The sequence below is a fragment of the Schistosoma mansoni genome, chromosome 7 (assembly GCF_000237925.1).
Source record: "Schistosoma mansoni strain Puerto Rico chromosome 7, complete genome".
Taxonomy (NCBI): Eukaryota; Metazoa; Platyhelminthes; class Trematoda; order Strigeidida; family Schistosomatidae; genus Schistosoma; species Schistosoma mansoni.
This window is the reverse complement of record NC_031501.1, coordinates 5179752-5197986: the sequence shown is the minus strand read 5'-3', so window position 1 is coordinate 5197986 and position 18235 is coordinate 5179752. Positions and strand designations below refer to the sequence as shown.

Here is an 18235-nt window from a genome sequence, read left to right as displayed (position 1 = left end):
GAGGAGTCCCATAACAGGACGAAACGGCCGTCCAGTGTTTCCAGGTTTTCGATAGTGGTCTAGCTTCAATTGACTCGCGCTTTCAACTATGAAAAATACTAAATCTGCGGAAAACCCCTTCTGATAATTAAATAAAATGACCCATTTTTGATGTGCATGTAATTTTTAAAAAATGAATAACTGTGAATTATGAACATGGTTAGACAATACATTTTCACATTAATTTGATTGAGAATAGTAAGTTCTGTATAACATTTTGAAGCATAAGCTTTGGTTCACAGTAGGCAACTAATATTATTTTGGTAAACAGGCTGGAAAACACAGAAATGATTACTAAATTACAATTGAAGACCGGTTCCTGTATATATGATCAAACATTTATGAGATTTAACTGTTATCCTCATGAACTTATGTGTTAATCAACTAGTATCGTTTATATTGGTTTGATTTTCCTCCCTGTACGTATAATAGTTAGAGCAAAGAGAATGAATAAAATCTGGAAAAGAAAAGAGTAGAAAATAAACGAAATTGTAGAAGTTTAAGATGAACTATGAAGAAAAAGACTACATCATTTAATCACATGAACACATCTTCGGTGCTACAAATGTTCATGTTCATTTTAACAACAAACATAAAAATCTGTCATTCTATGTTAATTGTTATTAATAAATTCAAAATGTTTATTAAACTTACCTCATTAACCAAGTTCAATTAAATAACATTTAGGCAGAGTATCTGTATATCAAATTATTAAGCACACAGAATGCAAGGTTTATGACATAGTTAATAAACGATTTCGAGTTGATAATTTACGTCAAAAGCAGTTCTATGATGCTCCCAAATGCCCTGGTACGGCCGATGGTGGGGAGAGTCAGCTCTTCCTCTCCAAATGCTTTCACATGACCATGTGCATACAACCACTAACAAGCAAGTCCTATTCATTGCCTTCTTGAGGCAAGGGCGTTTTTACGATATCGAGAGAATGAAAAGCGAATGTCCGGATTGGTGGATATGGAGGATCCACCTAGGGCAGTTAGAATACCTCGATTACAATTCAATCGTGCACATGGGATCCAGTATCCTGAGAGAACAAATAGCGTATGAACCTACTGTTGGTCACTGGCTACCATGGGAATGCATCTCCTAAAGTTGTTCCACTGCCTTGTGGATCAGACCTTTAGGTCAATGGCTCGGGGTGCGGCCCCATAAGGAAACCACCTGCTTTGGTTTCGGCCCTCACATAAATCGAATGATTTAAATGGCACATGACTATTTAGTGCCTCATTGTGCCAATGTTTATGTGTTCAAATAAATAAATAATGTCATATTCGATGCTTAACTGGATACAACACTTTTTATTGACTTCACTGGAAGTTAATTTACCGAAATTCGGATTGCTGACAATAAATCGAAGTTTTTCAGTGAATTCCTCCAAAAGGAGAAATACTCATTATTGATTTCCAAATACGATTGCCTTCTATCATCAACTGTTTGAATTTGAAAAGGCATCGATTATCGAGATTTATGATGCAGAGATTCTAAGTTCACTACAGACATATACTGAAATAGTTAGTACGAATATTCTCAAAGTTTGTGTTGTTATTGTTCAGCAGAGCAATGAAAGCTCCATAACCAAACCATCCAAGTCAGAGAATAAAGCTCTACATACATGTACGAATATTCGGACGAATAGTTTGACAGAAATTGGGAGTCGAGTATAGAGAAGACATTATTTGTGAAAATTATATTTGAAATAATCTCAGCGATCGGAAATTAAATAATTTCAACGTCTCGTCCAGCAAATTTTTTTGTTTACTCAGTAGAAATCTCATGAGTCATTGAATTTAATGAAACAGATTATAAAATAAAACGAAATTCGTTTCTACTGTACAAGACTGAATTGTTCCAAACATTCTAAACACAACAGACGTTTACTTACTTGCAATCCTACCGCTCCACATAATATATAAGCAGTTATGTTACCATACATTATGATATAACTTTCTATCTTTGGCCAACATCCAACATGTATATTACTGTTTTCCAAAGTAAATTCATCAGGACAACCATTATTAGTTATTTCTTGATTTCTATCCATTTTGCAACAACTGATTGGATATTGAAATTCTAACCAGTTTTGGGTAGGTTAAATAATTGAAGAAAACAGAACATTTATCCTTTTGACTCTTCCCTTTAGAAAAATCTATATGGTCATACATTAACTAGGCGAGAATGTAATGTCTAACCTAAGTAACCTAGTTTTCTTGTTGTCTAAGATTAATACATCATCTCAGTCATCTAAAATCTATCTGAGAAAAATATTGCTAATTCAGCAAACTGAGAGTTATTGACACTTTTATGCTCAAATACGATAAGTATGGCTGAAACAATATTCTATAATATGAGCGCTACAAATAACCAATGATTACAATGTACTTATGGATCTAGAAAACAGAAGTACGTTACCCAACATAAGAGTCAACTTGCATTTTGATCAAGATTTTCGGTTAATAAAGTGTGAGTTGAGAAAGAAATGAAGTAACCATAACATAGAAATACAATAAACTTTTTCTAAGGTTGGTATATATGTGTAATGAATAAGTAAAGAAATAATCGCATAATAAACGTTTCTAAAACACCACCTTTTCTTACTTAAATTAAACTTAATATATTGCTCATTTCTATATGAACTTCTGTGACATTCATGAATGAACACATTTTATTAGATTGGTCAAACAGAACAACCAGAAATTAAAGCTTCTTTTCTCTAAATTCAAATGTAAGTTTATAATTTTGGAATCGGGATTATACTCCGGCGTGGTTTGAATACTGGCATGAAACTTCGTCATTTCTATTAATTTATTATTGTTTAGATTAAATTATTGATTTCAATCAATAGTGAGCCCGTGATCGCCCACCACTGGAGAGTCCAATACTAAGAAAAAACATATGTTCAGTCCTCCCTAGTTTTAAATATTGATTTAATTGAGATAAGTGGATGGACAATATCCCCAACAAATCCTACTTTTGTCAATATTGCATTTAAGAATTATCCAACGCGTACCGACAACCGCATATGAAATAGAACCCATGGCTATCAAGCATCTCAGTGAGTACAATGTCATTGAGCAGCAAAGTCGATATTCCAATGGTGTACGTTTTTTCGAACTTAGTCAACTTGTGGCTTCCAAAAGCCATCGAGTGTTCTTCTAAAACACCCTCAGAGACTAAAAACAGTTTGTAAACACTTCGTTCAGTCAAAACACACTAAAAACTCCCTATACAGTTCTAGAAAAACAATAGATTATATATCATATTCTGATTTAACAATTCCCCATTTTATTATTAATTTAAGCATATTTCCAGAAGTTTATAGAATCCAGGGTCAAGCATGAACCTTAAGACATCCTTTTTTTATATATTCAAAAAATTTTGGGAGTGAAGCTTCTTTTCTTGCTTTCTTTGTTTGTAATGGCTTAGTGGCTCAAATGCAAGAGATTTCTAAGGGACTAGGAAACTGCTAAAAAATGCGTGTCAAGTGTTCAAGTATCAAATGTATCAAGGAGTTAATACAACCCTCACAAGATATTATCAGTGAACTACCAACTCTCAATTAGTGACCAGTGTCTATTCGTATTTGAAATTACTTTAAGTTTATACAAAATCTTCATTGGTAAATTAGAAAATAGTTCACAGAAGCATAACTCCCAAAATCTAACACTTGGAACAAGGAATTGTATTGGTAGACGCAATCATCTGCTAAATACTAATTACTAGTCTTCAGAGATAGTTTACCAAACAATTTTAAAATAACTGGTTAATTAATGAAGTGAAGATAAGTTTTGGTTTAATTACTCCAAATACATGTTAAGTGTACTGTTACTCCAGTCAACAAATCACAAAAACGTTTAATTATTAGATGTGCAATAAATAAATTTCAATAGTTGAGATCATAAGTCAGTTGAGGCTAGACCACCATAGAAAACCTGGAATCACTGGACGGCCGTTTCGTCCCATTGTGGGACTCCTCAGAAGTGCGCACCCACGATTCCGCCTCGCGAGATTACAACCCAGGATCTATCATTCTCGTGCGTGAGCGCTTAACCTCTAGACCACTGAGTCGACACCCAACGATGTTCATGTCTAACTTCAACCGATTCAGAAATTAAGCGACACATCCACCATTGTCTTCAGTTAGTCACTAACTCACAACAGACATGGTTGAACTCCACTGGTTACTGCTTCTCACTAGAACTCTAGTAAATACCTTATGGAGCCAGTCACTAGTGAGTATATGTTGATTAATATCAGAAAGGGTTTTTTGTGGAGATTTTAGTAATTTTTTTATATAGTTGAAATCATGAGTGGTTAAGCGCTCGCACGCGAGACTGATAGATCCTGGGTTGGAATCTCGTGAGGCGGGATCGTGAATATGCACTGCGTAGGAGTCCCACAATAGGAAGAAACGGCAGTCGAATGCTTCCAGGTATTTCATGGTGGTCTAGCTTCAATTGACTCATGATTTCAACTATATAAAAAATTACTAAAATCTCCACAAAACCCCCTTCTAATATCCTTATTGTGTCTGAAAATATACTTGATGTAAGTTTATAAAGCTGTATCATATTTATCATTTCTGTCGAATAATTTCAAAGCTTTTCTGAGATAAATCCAAATAGTTTCAGGTGGGGTTTTTTATTTTTCAGTTTTAAATTGACTACTATTATCTTTTAACAATCAATGAAAACTAATGTTTACATCGAAATTTGAAAGTTAATGAGCTTATCATTTTTTGTACTGAGATTAGATTTTGTTATTTCAAATAAGATGACAGTAGATTCAGTTAATGTTTTCGGATATGAAATTATTAATAAACTGATGTTTTTCCAATAAAAATAGAAAAGAATCCATATTCCTAGTTGTCAACATAAGAATCAAATACTACACTTAATGGTCACCAAATGTTAATCATCTGGGTTTTGACATTTTATTTTTAATATTAGAAGGGGTTTTGTGGATATTATAGTAATTTCAATAGTTGAGATCATGAGTCAATTAAAGCTAGACCACCATGGAAAACCTGGGAGAGCCTGTAGTGCCGCGATTCGTTAATCGTTCGTTTCGATAACCGATATAATTCTAATCTTAACGGCGCGTAAAATCAGAAGACAAAGGATAGCAGCAACTACAGTTTATTGTCGAATAACTAAGGTCAGAAAGTTAGCAACACCTGAGCGAATAATAACGAGCGAGTGAACAGGCGAATAAGCGAAGGAAGCGAACGAGGCGGAAATGACATGCAGTGGAGATGGCTGGGAAGCCAACTCGATTTAAGCAAGCGTTAATCAACATTTATAGTCGGACAAAAATGAGTGACAGACATATGATGAATAAGATACGAAGTGCACACATATATGCTCATACAAAAGTATAGTCAAGGTTAATAAGCGAATAATGAACAAGATCAAAATATGACTCATGACAGGCGAATTGGCTTGGCCAGTAGCTAGGATAAAGTATATGGGCTTAACATAAACACCGATACTACATAGCCCCACAATAGGACAAAATGGCCGTCCAGTGCTTCCAGGTTTTCCGTGGTGGTCTAACTTCAATTGACTCATGATCTCAACTATTGAAATTTTATTTTTAGTTTGATTACTAAACTAAATAAACTGTTATCATATGAAATCTATTACTATGAGTAGTAATCAGTGTAATTTTGCTTAGTCCTTAACTTTGAACAAACTCAGTCCATCAGAATGTGTTGTGGTCCCCATTGCTTGGGACTTGATATCATGTTACAATCCGTCTTCGTATGAAACATTTGGAAGTAACCGATAAGAAGCTGTAAAGCTGGCAATCATCGTCAAAGAGAATATGACAAAATGATGTGAGCCATTAAACGGTGTTGAATTTATATAATTGCCTCAATCATACATCAAATCAAATGTCATCCACTACTGACATTTCCGACTGTGATCCAACGTAATAGGGATTCCAGCAGTCTATGAAACATCAACTTCTTCAAAGTTCCAAATAAGCCTTATTAGCAAATTCCAACTAGTTTGAGATCTAGGTTCAAAACTCCCTATTAATTACCTCTAATCAAAAACAGAAATAAATTGATTTTAGGAAGGACCGCGATTAACTCTAACTAATTGAAGATATTCAGTGTAGAACAGTGATGTTTTGTACTTTCAAATGCTCCCGAGAAGAATATATGCAGCACCTCTAAAATTCTCATCCTCTTTTCCCCTATACACCAAGACAGCTACTTAATTATTCAAACCATGTATAACTGCATGGAGAACTAGATTTGATAAGCTGAGTACCAACATATTGAAATGTAATAGAATGCTTCAGTGCTTAATTGTGACATTTTCTGAATTCTGGTCCATTTGTATCAGATATAAAATATTACAAAAAACATAACACATCTAACAAAATGTCCTATGCATCACAGTTTACTATTTGACTGCTAAATGTTCTTTGCATTTGCAATTAGAACCACACTAAATTACCTCCGAAATAAAATACATATTCATAAAGAAATAACATATCATGAAATGCTAGTCAACATAATTTTGTAAATCTGAAACTGCAAATCATGACGCGTAGTGATACTTTTATTCAACTGTACTTTGTTATTACCACAGCTTATTAACCTATCAGACCATACTGTAAGCTATTAAACCTTACGTCCATGATTTAACTCATATGTTGGAAGGGAAATAATGAATTACTGGGTGTTTTTTAACGGTAAGTCACCAAGAAAATAAAGTATGATGTCCTAATTCTATTGCTAGTTAATATAAAATAATATAAAACCCAAAGCGTCTTATTACAGATTCATAAGCTTTTTATTCTTGATGGTAAATTTAAACAGTAAAACTTCATTCATAGTTGCGAAGACGAAACTGAAGCTAAGCAAAGCAATGGGCAACTGAAAAAACAGCATTTCAAAGGTTCAATACAGCCTTCCTTCAAAGTACTGACAAACTCAACTAATTCAATATAACTCTCAACAACAGGTTCCAAGCCTAACGGGATCTACTGAAAGAGGAAACTACGATGGAGGACAATTGAAAAAGGATCAAAGAAGCACTAACTATTAAGAAGCATTATCGTAGAGAATGGATCTCTATCAAAACCATAGACAAGATTCAAGAAAAGAAGAACGAGAAGACAGCAATTAATAACAGCCAGCTGAACAACAATAGAGGAAGTCAAGGCACAAACTGAATACACAGAAGCAAACAAGAGAGTGAAGAAGAGCATTAGAGATGACAAACAGAAATACATAGAAGAGCTACCAACAACAGCTCAAAAGATGGTAAGAAATATGAAACAATTATACGACACGACGAAGAAACTAGCAGAGAGATATAGTCAAGGACAAAGAAGGAAAGACAATCACAGATATTCAAGAACAGAGGAAAACATGGGTGGAATGCTTCGAGGAACTGCTGAATAGACCATCCCCATTGAATTCACCGGACATCAAAACAACACACACAGACCTTCCTACAGATATCACTACACCAACGATCGAGTGGGAAATAACAAGACCAGACAACATACCGGATGAAGCTCTGAAGTCAGACAGAAGTAATTACAAACAAGCTCCATGTTCTATTCGGGAGGATTTAGAGAGGGGAGGAACAAGTGTCGCAGACAAATTGGAAAGAAGGATAACTCATCAAGATATAAAAGGAATGAGATCTGGGCAAATGTGAAAACTACATAGGCATCATACTACTGTCATTACCGAGAAACGTTTTCAACATAGTGTTGCCGAACTGGATGAAATACTCAGTAGACATCTGGGTAGGAGATCAAAAAACCGGATTCCGTATGGATCGGTTGTACACAGACCAAATCGTGACAATACAGATCATCGGTGAACAATCAATTGAATGGAACTCGTCATCACACATCAACTTCATTGACTATGAGAAAGCGTTTGAAAGTGTGGATAGTAGTACATTATGGAAACTTCTTCAACTCTATGGTGTATCTGAGAAAATCGTCAACATCATACGGAATTCACACGACGGACTACAATGCAATGTCGCGCATGGAGGACAGCTGATAGACACATTCCGAGTGAGGACCGGAGTCAGACATGGCTACATACTATCCCTCTCTCTCTTTGTTCTGGTGGTTGACTGGATTATGAAGAAATCCACATCTGATAGGAAGCACGAAATACAATGAAGAGAATGGATGCAACAAGACGATTCGGACTTCACAGATGACCTAATCAACATCTATCTCATGCAGACCAACTAATGCAGGTCAATACATACAGTGTAGCAGCAGTCTCTGCATCAGTAAACCTCAACATACACAACGGAAAGACCATGATTCTCAAATACAACATGGATAAAGCCAAACCAACCACACATGATGGACAAATTCTGGAACAGGTGGAAACTTTCACGTATCTATCTGGTCAACGTCATTGATGAAAAAGAGAATCTGATGCAGATGTGAAGGCGAGGATCGGTAAAGTAAGGGGAACATCCCTACAATTGAAGAACATATGGAACTCGAAACAACTGTCATCCAACTTCAAAGTCAAAATCTTCAATATGAACGTCAAGATAGTTCTACTGTACACAGCTGAAAATTTGAGAACTACTACAACCATTATCAAAAATGGATAAGTATTTATAAACAATTTTCTACACCGTATACTGAAGATCCTTTGAGCAGATACCATCAGCAACAGCCTATTGTGGGAGAAAACAAACTAGGTTCCAGCTGAGGAGGAAATTAGGAAAACACGCTGGATGTTGCTAGGACGTACATTACGTAAATCATCAAACTACATTATAAGACAGGCGCTAACTTGGAATCCTGAAGGGAAACGGAAAATAGGAAGGCGGAAGTTGGAAGCAGATATCGAAAGAATGAATAACAACTGGTAACAACTCCAATAGATTGCTCGGAACAGAGTTGGATGGAGAGTGCTGGTGATGATGAGGTAACAGGCGTAAGTAAGTAAATTTATTTACAAGCAAAAAATCAAATTTATTATAATGGTAATAGTTATTTTGCGCGAAACTTAAAACACAATAATGGGTAGTGTATACCTTACTAACAAATAAGTAGAATCTATCAATATATATTTTAAAAAACTCTTATAATTGATAAATATAGCACAACTTTAGGACAGAGAAGAACGTGATTGATTCTTAAAGTCAACCTGAAAAAGTGACTAGTTTTCCACTAAAAATAGATAGAAACAAAAACAGAACTGAAATGTTTGCGACATTTTAACCTGATTTACGGATTTTTCCAAGTTAGACGATCTTAGGATCTGAAATCAAAGAACTACTTAACTATTCATCAATATGGCTACACAACATTCTTCTACCCTAACTTCTAGCTCTTTTAGTCCTATTTAATAAATTATTCATTTATACTGTCCTCATTTTAATGAAACAACAACAACCGTGTAAAGCTGATAAGATCATTTTTCAGGCACTCATGTTCGTCTATCAAAAATAGTTACTCCATTTCGACTTACCAATTGTGAATAATCAATCTTACTATTTAAGATAAGTGAAAACGTTATGTATAAAAATAAAAACATTTTACTCACCATACGGTTCACCTTTATACATTATGTTCCGTTTAGTCATTTTCACATGACTGAAATCACTTCCATTGTTAATACCACAGCATTGTAACTTTAGGGAAAAAATTGAGAAAGAATAGAATTTGTGAATGATTCGTAACAGAAGTGTTTTATGATTAAAATTCTATTTAAACTCTGTTCTCTAAAGAAATGAATAAAAATGAAATTAACTATTTATGTTAACGCAATACTCATAAAATACTTACGTATGAAACACATCTTGATCACTAATGTAAGTGATATGCTTAAGAGCAGCGTAACTACTTAATACAGGATAACTAATCGACGGATATTATGTAGTTGAAAAAGACAAGCATATTAACTGAAGCAGAATAATATCAAGTCAGTTTCGATCAGTTGCTTATATCTGCCTATTTATATTGAGAGATAACTTGATATTAAACGACCGACGACAGTAACTGAACGATTGAGGTGACATAGATTATCAGTGTTAGATGCATAGCTCTCTATCCGTAAAATCAAATGAGGACAGTTTCTGAAGAAATAAACTAGATGAAACTGGAAAATTGATAAGGTACGTCCTTTAATAATAGTCAAAGACTTGAAAAGGTTTTCAGAAGTGAAGATATTTTTAAAGTGACAATTACTTAAACGAAGATTGCTTGCCATTACAATAATAATAATAATAACAATAATAGTAAGAGGGAAGGTAGTCAAAAATAACAATTTATCATGGCAGTAATATGATAACTGCTTCCTCCAAGACCCATGTGTTTTACCTTATTTTTTAATGACCACTGTTTCAGTGAAGTATGTCGTTGCGTCCTTTTGTCTAGAAATCATTTTGAAAGAATTACAAGTGTCAATAACATAGTCACAACTGAATAAAAATCGAACTACTGTACTGTTGTTGGTTGTTATACCTTTTAATCACAGATTCTTTGTAACATGTACGGAAATTATGAATATGTAATTTTCACTTCATCCTTTCATTATACGTCCTTTCCCATGTACAATATATCCAAGTCTTAAGTGCGGTCAAAGGTGAACTAGTTGATTTTCGTCCATTTTAAATAACAACTCCATTCATATAAGGCAGTGACTAACCTCATCACTAGATCATTCATCTTTATTCCAGCATTTAATAATTAATCTAACAATTTTATCACCTTTGAAACGAAAGTGTATAGGAAACAATCTTCACAAATCTGTATTATATATAACACGTTCTTTATATGTTTATTAAGTATAGTTCTGATTTAACAATCAATACAGAACTGCTATATTCATATATAGATTCTAGATAATTCGAGACTATCAAATGTATCATAAGGTATCTTATAAAAATGGGATTCTTCATTTAACCTTAAAAGAAATCGATTAGTTCAGCAAGTAATTGAACACTGAGTAGGTCAAATGTATACAATTTTTTTCTGAAAAGTACATGTCGCTTTATATGAAGTCATGGCTAACCAATGACACATCTAGCCATGTAAAATTAATCCACATAAGGGCTTAACAAAAATTTCCGATTTCTGAAATGTACATTCTGTCTTCAGTTTTTAGTAAAAGTCTAATAATTGGTGCCTAATTTCATAGGTTGATGACCTACTAAACTCACATATTGAAGCTATCTTCCTCTTAAATAAATTTTATTCATATTCGTTTTGTATCAAATATTTTATACCCAAGTTTATCGATTTCGCTGTGCAAATGAACTGTTACTTTGGTGACAAGTTGTTCTGTCTTTTGACACCTATTCATTGGGGTATTAGATAAATAATAAAGATTTTGAGGGCAGTTATCATTTAACTATATAACTCATTTTAATTTGGGTGATTGATTACTTGAATTGAATTGAATTTTTCAAACTATGCATTCGTTTTATATTCAAATGACAACGATCCCATATAATTCAAAGTTAACTGAAACCCACAAATCTGAAACCTTAACAGCTTTACCACTCCCTATATGCCCCACCTGAGTCGTCTTTAGCAGACATCGTGTGGTGATAATTGTTACCTGAGAGCTCCAAATCCCATGATTAGCCCTTTGCTGAACTCCTTGGTGCAAAGCATTATAAATGCATCATATTAACGCACAATACCACATACCCACATCTTTTAATATCGTTATTTTTCTCACCTGTATCATGATGTGATTTAAAGCATAACTATGTATATCAGGTGAATCATAACCAATGTAACGATGAATACTTGAATTGAATATATTTCGACTAAATGTGGTTACCTATGATAAATGTAAATGTGAAAACAGTCGTTAAATACATACATAAGCGTAAATTTTACATAGCAAACTTGAGTTCTACTGATCACAGTAAAGTTGATCAATAAATAAATTGAAAGACTGGAGGCTGTAACTTTTTGTTTATATTTCCTTCAAACATACACATATGTATCAATAGCATAGTCACAACTGAATAAACATCAAACTACTGTACTGTTGTTGGTTTTCAACTTCACCCCATTGCACAAGCAAATGGCTATCAGGACTCGGTGGCCGAGTGGATAACGCGATGGCGTTTGAAGCGAAAGGTACTGGGTTCGAGTCCAAGAGTGAACATCAACAAGTCTGAGATGCAGGTACATCCAGCTGACGAGTCCCAAATAGGACGAAACGCGCGTCCTCGATTCCACTGCTAGCCACTATCCATCTTTGCTTACCATGCTTGTGAATTTAGGCTATATCGAGGCAATACGCACAGTATGCACATATGCCAATTAGAGACTGACCAGTTGCAGTCCTAAAAAAACATCAATGGGAGGATCCAAACAAACAATACTAAATAAAATACACATAATATGTTTATCATTCTTACAAATGGGTAACCGAAATTTACATTCAACTGAAAAAAGTGAATTAATTAGATATGAGCATTTTATTCTGAAGGTTCAAATTATGGTTCGTGGTATTACGTGGACATAATAATCCTAATAAACAACTCACCCTGATAATAGAGGGAATTTGTGGAGATTGTCGATTCATGTAGCTCACATCAAAAACTAAATTTAGTTAGGTAATCGTTAAAAATCATCAAACAATGAACAGAATCTTTGTCCCGGCATAAGATTTCTCAGTATAGTGCATCCATTACTCCACCAGGGATCAAACTCTGGACTCTTAAGTCTCATAGTGAGAGAATGAACTTTAGACCACTGAGTTGATATTCGAAGGTTTACATTTATAACTCCTGGACTTCTAGTGAGAATCTGTGACCGATAGAGTTCGACTGTGTCTGGTTTGAGACAAATATTACCAACGTAGTGGATGATGATTGAACGAAATCGTGAAGTGATTGGAGTTAAAAGTATCAACAACCAGATATCAACTTATTGATCAAAGAGTTAAGAGCACCCCATGAGACCTGAAGGTTACAAATTTAACCTCTAGTGAGGTCGTGGAAGTAGATTACAGATGAGTACCATGATTGGATGAAGCAGGTGTCCGATGCTTGCTACTTTTTATCAGTTATTTAACAAAGGTCAGTCCGTAAGGTAAACGAAAAAATTCATTCTGTTTTCCTATCAGTCGGAATGCAGAATTCAAAAATGTCTCAATATTTATTTTTAGTTGTATCAAAATGTATAGAGTCGTATTTTGCTAAATCACATTTTCCCGCTTTAGTGAAATCTAATGTACCTGAGGTGAGAGTAATCCTACAGGGTGCTCATCCGTATTTGAGAGAGTAAACCCATTCAATCGAATCATACCCTTACCAAAATCGAAACTCTGATAAAACGACATCACTGAGTAGATATTCTCGGTCGAATCACGTAATATCTTGTCCGAAGCTTCACAAGATTAAGAAATTCAGCAGAATTTCCATTGATCAAGTCTGCTCAGATTAGTTCTTTCAAAGCAAATCTTAGTTCTCAATCAATAGTTATGTCTGTTGTCTTGAAAAACTTTTACACAAATATTGTTTTGACAAATTAGTATCAGAAATTTAACCATTCTAGGATAATTTCTATTGTGAAATAAAAGAACCTGAAAATAACGTGTAAATACAAAACGTGCGAAATAATAACATTCTTTGTCCTGTTCCCCCCCTCCTGTTCATGTTTATAATATCTTATATAATTGTAAAATTAGAACATTTAGATACTACGACTGTAAGCAGTCCGAGTTATACTATCTGATTGGAATACAAATCTATATACTTAGGGGTCAACTCAAAGCTTGAAAAAATTCAAATTGTGGCTAACTGTTGAGTATAAGATGCATATTTTGTGCTATTTGAAGACTATCAGCCGAATTGACTTACATCCTAGTACCGATCTTCATAATGCACATATCCTGATCGATTTCGCTGCTGAATTTCAACAATAGAAAATTACAGACCCTTACTACTATCTTTACATCTGTTGACCAAGTTAATGACCATCTGAACTCAATAACTTAACTGGCAATGAATACTAGGTTTGGGTTCCACTGTAAACATCAACACTGAAATTCTTGAGAAGTTCCAAATACGACAAAATGTATGCCCAGAGTTTCACTGCTGGCCATAAAACTATATTGAGGCAATCCACTCAGTACATACATATAAAAATAAATAGTGATCAAATGCGGTCCTCAATTTCAACAACAGTAAATCCCAAACTATTACCAAAATGGAAGCTAATTAGTTACAAAATTCAAAACAGCAAGTAGTTTGGCAGTTAAATCACCCCATAAATAGTATGAAAATATCATATGATAGAGATTACAAACGAGTTTATCTCGTTTCTACTGAGAAATATAACTGAAGCATTAAGATAACTCTTTGGAATTAAAATAATCGTATGTATCATACGGACTCCTACAAAACTAATATTTGAGTCCTTTTGCTGACCCGTAAATAACAAAGTGAATCTTTACTTCTTTTGATTTAATTTAGTGAGAATATTTATTAGATACTTACCCCTTAATCAATACTTGGAGCTTAAAATCTATAAATGTATTTTACAATAATGGAAAATATATTTCCCCATCAATTTGTATAAATTCTTTAAAACATTACAAGTTAACATTAGAGAAACAAACAGAACAAACTTACTATATCTGATCGACAGAAATACACAATAATGATAACAATTTCAGGAATAAGAACTAACACATGGAATGTTAGATACTGAAAATAAGCATTTCATAGAAAGATAAGTGAAAACAAAAGTAAATCAGAGTATATTATGAATGATTATAATATGTGTACTACAAATATATATGGCAAAATATTAAAGATATTTACAGAAATCTAAAGTTGTTTGATGTTGGGTTCAACATCTCTGTATAGTTCTATACGAATGGCCTACATTAAGACTGACTAATTCTATAACGAATGAAGATTGTATGTAACGTATAGTCTATTACATCAATTGATAATACTATGTGGTCGACTGATGACTACTTACATAATCCATATTCTTGATGCATTGTCCCAGTGAAAGAATATAAGAAGAAAGAACTGCTTGTCAAAAAACTAAGAGTTCGTTCAAACAGCGAAACTATGTACTTATATCACAAAATATTCGACACAATAAAATGATGTTCCCTGATGGTAGAAAAAATTCAGTCAGCACTCAGTAATCAACTCAAGCACAACCAAGTGGTTATCAGGACACATTAGCTAAGCGGATAACGTGGTGTTTGAAGCGAACGGTACTGAGTTTGAGTCCCATAGTGAACATCAACTCTGAGATGCAGATACATCTAGCTGACAAGTCCCAAATAGGACGAAACACGCGTCCTTGATTCCACTGCTAGCCACTATTCATCTTTACTTGTAAGTCTAGTTTTCATATTTTAAATGTGACATTTTAAATTTCATTGAAAATGTCTGATAAATACTGCCTGTATTTCAAACAGATTATTGTGAATTATAGTTTCATGTACAAATTACTTTTTACCCGGTTATACGAAGAAATCAGATACTTCATTATGGAAATTTAATTTTCCGCACTATGAAGTCATATAATATGAATTATGTAATATAATTCTAAATCGATCAAATTAAAATGGTTAAATATCATTTTAAAAATCAACAGAACTCAATCAGTACTGAAGACTACACAAACACTACATAGATGATTTCCCAGTGTATAATCACAACAAAATGGAGGCCGGTTTTGTTTGATGACAAAGATTTTTCCGGTTGTTGTACTGTTCATGGTAATGTGATGTAGAAAAACAATTAAAGTCTCATGATTAAATTATCCAGTTCAACTGAACTCTACTAAAGATTTTTATCAATGATATGTTTAAAGCAATTAGTCCCCGATAAGAGTAGAGGATAAACATCCATCATCCCCCCATTTCCAGTCTAGTTGACCTTTTATTTTTATATATAAATGTTCTTAACAAGTATATGTGTGATCAGATTGTTCGAAATGTATTGCGCTAATATATAACATAGTTCTGATAATCTTCGTCTTCTTAAAGATATGTTTATTCATTTCAATAAAAAAATTACTCTGAATAGTTTCATTCGATAGATTTTGATTTAATAGAGAAATATGATTTGAGTATTAAAGCCACTGCAAATTTGTAATCACAATTAATTTTTATCGCAAGTTATATTCTGAGGGGGTTCTATTAAAATAACATAACCTATCTACCCACTTAGTTCTGTGAAACTTTACCTCTTACCCAAACAATAGCTAATCGTGTTACTTAGTGACAGTGAAGAAATTTTAGCTCATTTGGGAACTGTCTATCACAGAGTAAATAATATATTAAATCAAATGATCGTAACCATCTCCCATTGTCTGAGGTAGATACCTGTCTCAATCTGACACGGATTAGCTCCACTGGCCACGGCTTCTCACTAGAAATCCAAGAATTAGCTCACGAAGCCAGTCACTCACTACTATCATCTTTATAAACTGTTGTGGATATGTGGGTATTTCTCACATATACAGCCCACCATGATATCCGACGGTGACTAGCACAAAAATAATTTCGAGGAAGGCTAAGGGAAGCCTAGTTAAGCCATGGCATCATTCCATGAAATCACCAAATGTCAAACTATGTCGTGACAGATGGTGTAGTGAACAAAACACCGGTTGGGGACAATCGAATGCATTTAAGCACAAATTACAGACTATCTCACTAAATTTTGATAACCATACAATGAACAGTTAATTAGCAAAATAACAATCAATTGTCTCAATCTTAACTGTTCCTCCTAAAAATATCAGTTCATCTTCCCTAATTCCACTGTTCATGCATTTTCCTACCAATCGCGATTCATTTCAGTTCTTTCCTTATCGATTTTCTGCCAAAATACATTCTATGTCTGACAATCGCCATATACTACTCATATGGATATAAGTAGACCACACTACAATGGTACAAACTTACAAGCTAAAGTTCGAGAGACGATAACAATTTATGTTTGGAAACCTTAAAAGATATAACTTTTCGGTATGTTGAATGAATATAACTAATTACTCTACCAAAACGGATGAAACTCAAATGATTAGTTGTTAATTTCATGAAATACACTAATGTTGAAAATTTTTTTATCTCACATGAAATTGATTAGATTGTCCAATACTCTGCAAACTGAGTAGATTATCTATTCTTTATAATGGTCTAAGTCAATGTAAACATAATGATAGTACGCTATTGGAACTAGTAACATACTATGATGATGATATTGAGAATCATACAACATACTATACAAAATCAGGCTATTTGTTGAACAGAACAATGATTATTAACTTAGGAAATTTGCAAAGGCTGTCTAATATAAAGATAATTTACTAAGCGGAATAACTTCTCGGCTGGTTTATGGGTGTATACTTTTGAAAGTTCCATACTAAAACGAAAAATTTATCCATTCCTCCAATGTTTCCAATAATGTACTACCTGATGTCAATACATAATACAAATTGTCTTCACAAGAATGAATATAATACAAACCATGGATAAAATATGTTTAATAATTTGAGAAAAACTGATTTAACTTACAATATAAATTACCAATCTTGATTTAAAACATGTACCAATTACACCAAGCAGACAAATAATGAAGATGATTAGGCCAGAAACAAAAATGTAAACTCCTAAAGGTTCTATTTGTTTTTTGTTTTGTTTTTAAAAAAAAAGGGGGGGAAAGATATCAGGGAATTTATCAAACAAGGCACATTATAATTATTTAAATTAAATATGATGAATATAAATTGATCCTCGAAAACAATGATGAAAGTATTAAGATGAATATATAAATATCGTTCTGTTAAGAAAAGAATATCTTTGATGATAGTTCAATTTAAATTCAATTGGAAGTTGTTAGAATAAACGAAATTCTTGGAATTATCCGACGGTGAAATATTATTGAGTGATCTTGTTTATTGCGTATTTAGGTAATGTTCGACTGAAGGTAGATTTTATATTCCCCTTATTGTTAGCTTTCACTTAAATGAATAACTGTGTTACAGAGGTTTTATCATTCCCAAACTATTGTTACTTAATTTTTATTTATTTATTTGAACACATAAATATTGGCACAAAAGGGCACCAGGATACTAAAGCCCATGTGCACCATTGGTTTGGAATCAGGGTTTTCCAACTCCCCTAGGTGGAATTTCCGTGTCCACCAACCCGGTTAAAGCGCCGGAC

The 18235-nt window shown here is 33.7% G+C and overlaps 1 protein-coding gene and 1 non-coding gene across 2 annotated transcripts; one reads left to right on the top strand and one right to left on the bottom strand.

Annotated features, from left to right (window-relative positions):
• Positions 1 to 433: 433 nt before the first annotated feature.
• On the bottom strand, positions 434 to 13375 carry Smp_152990 (hypothetical protein; the record flags this gene model as incomplete). Its single annotated transcript, XM_018798676.1, has 5 exons — positions 434 to 496; positions 1940 to 2127; positions 9614 to 9701; positions 11756 to 11860; positions 13271 to 13375. 5 exons carry the CDS (start codon positions 13373 to 13375, stop codon positions 434 to 436), a joined length of 549 nt encoding a protein of 182 aa, XP_018653594.1.
• Positions 12125 to 12191, top strand: Smp_tRNA_01030_Pseudo_TTG.1.1. Its single transcript has one exon. It is a non-coding gene (tRNA).
• Positions 13376 to 18235: the final 4860 nt, after the last annotated feature.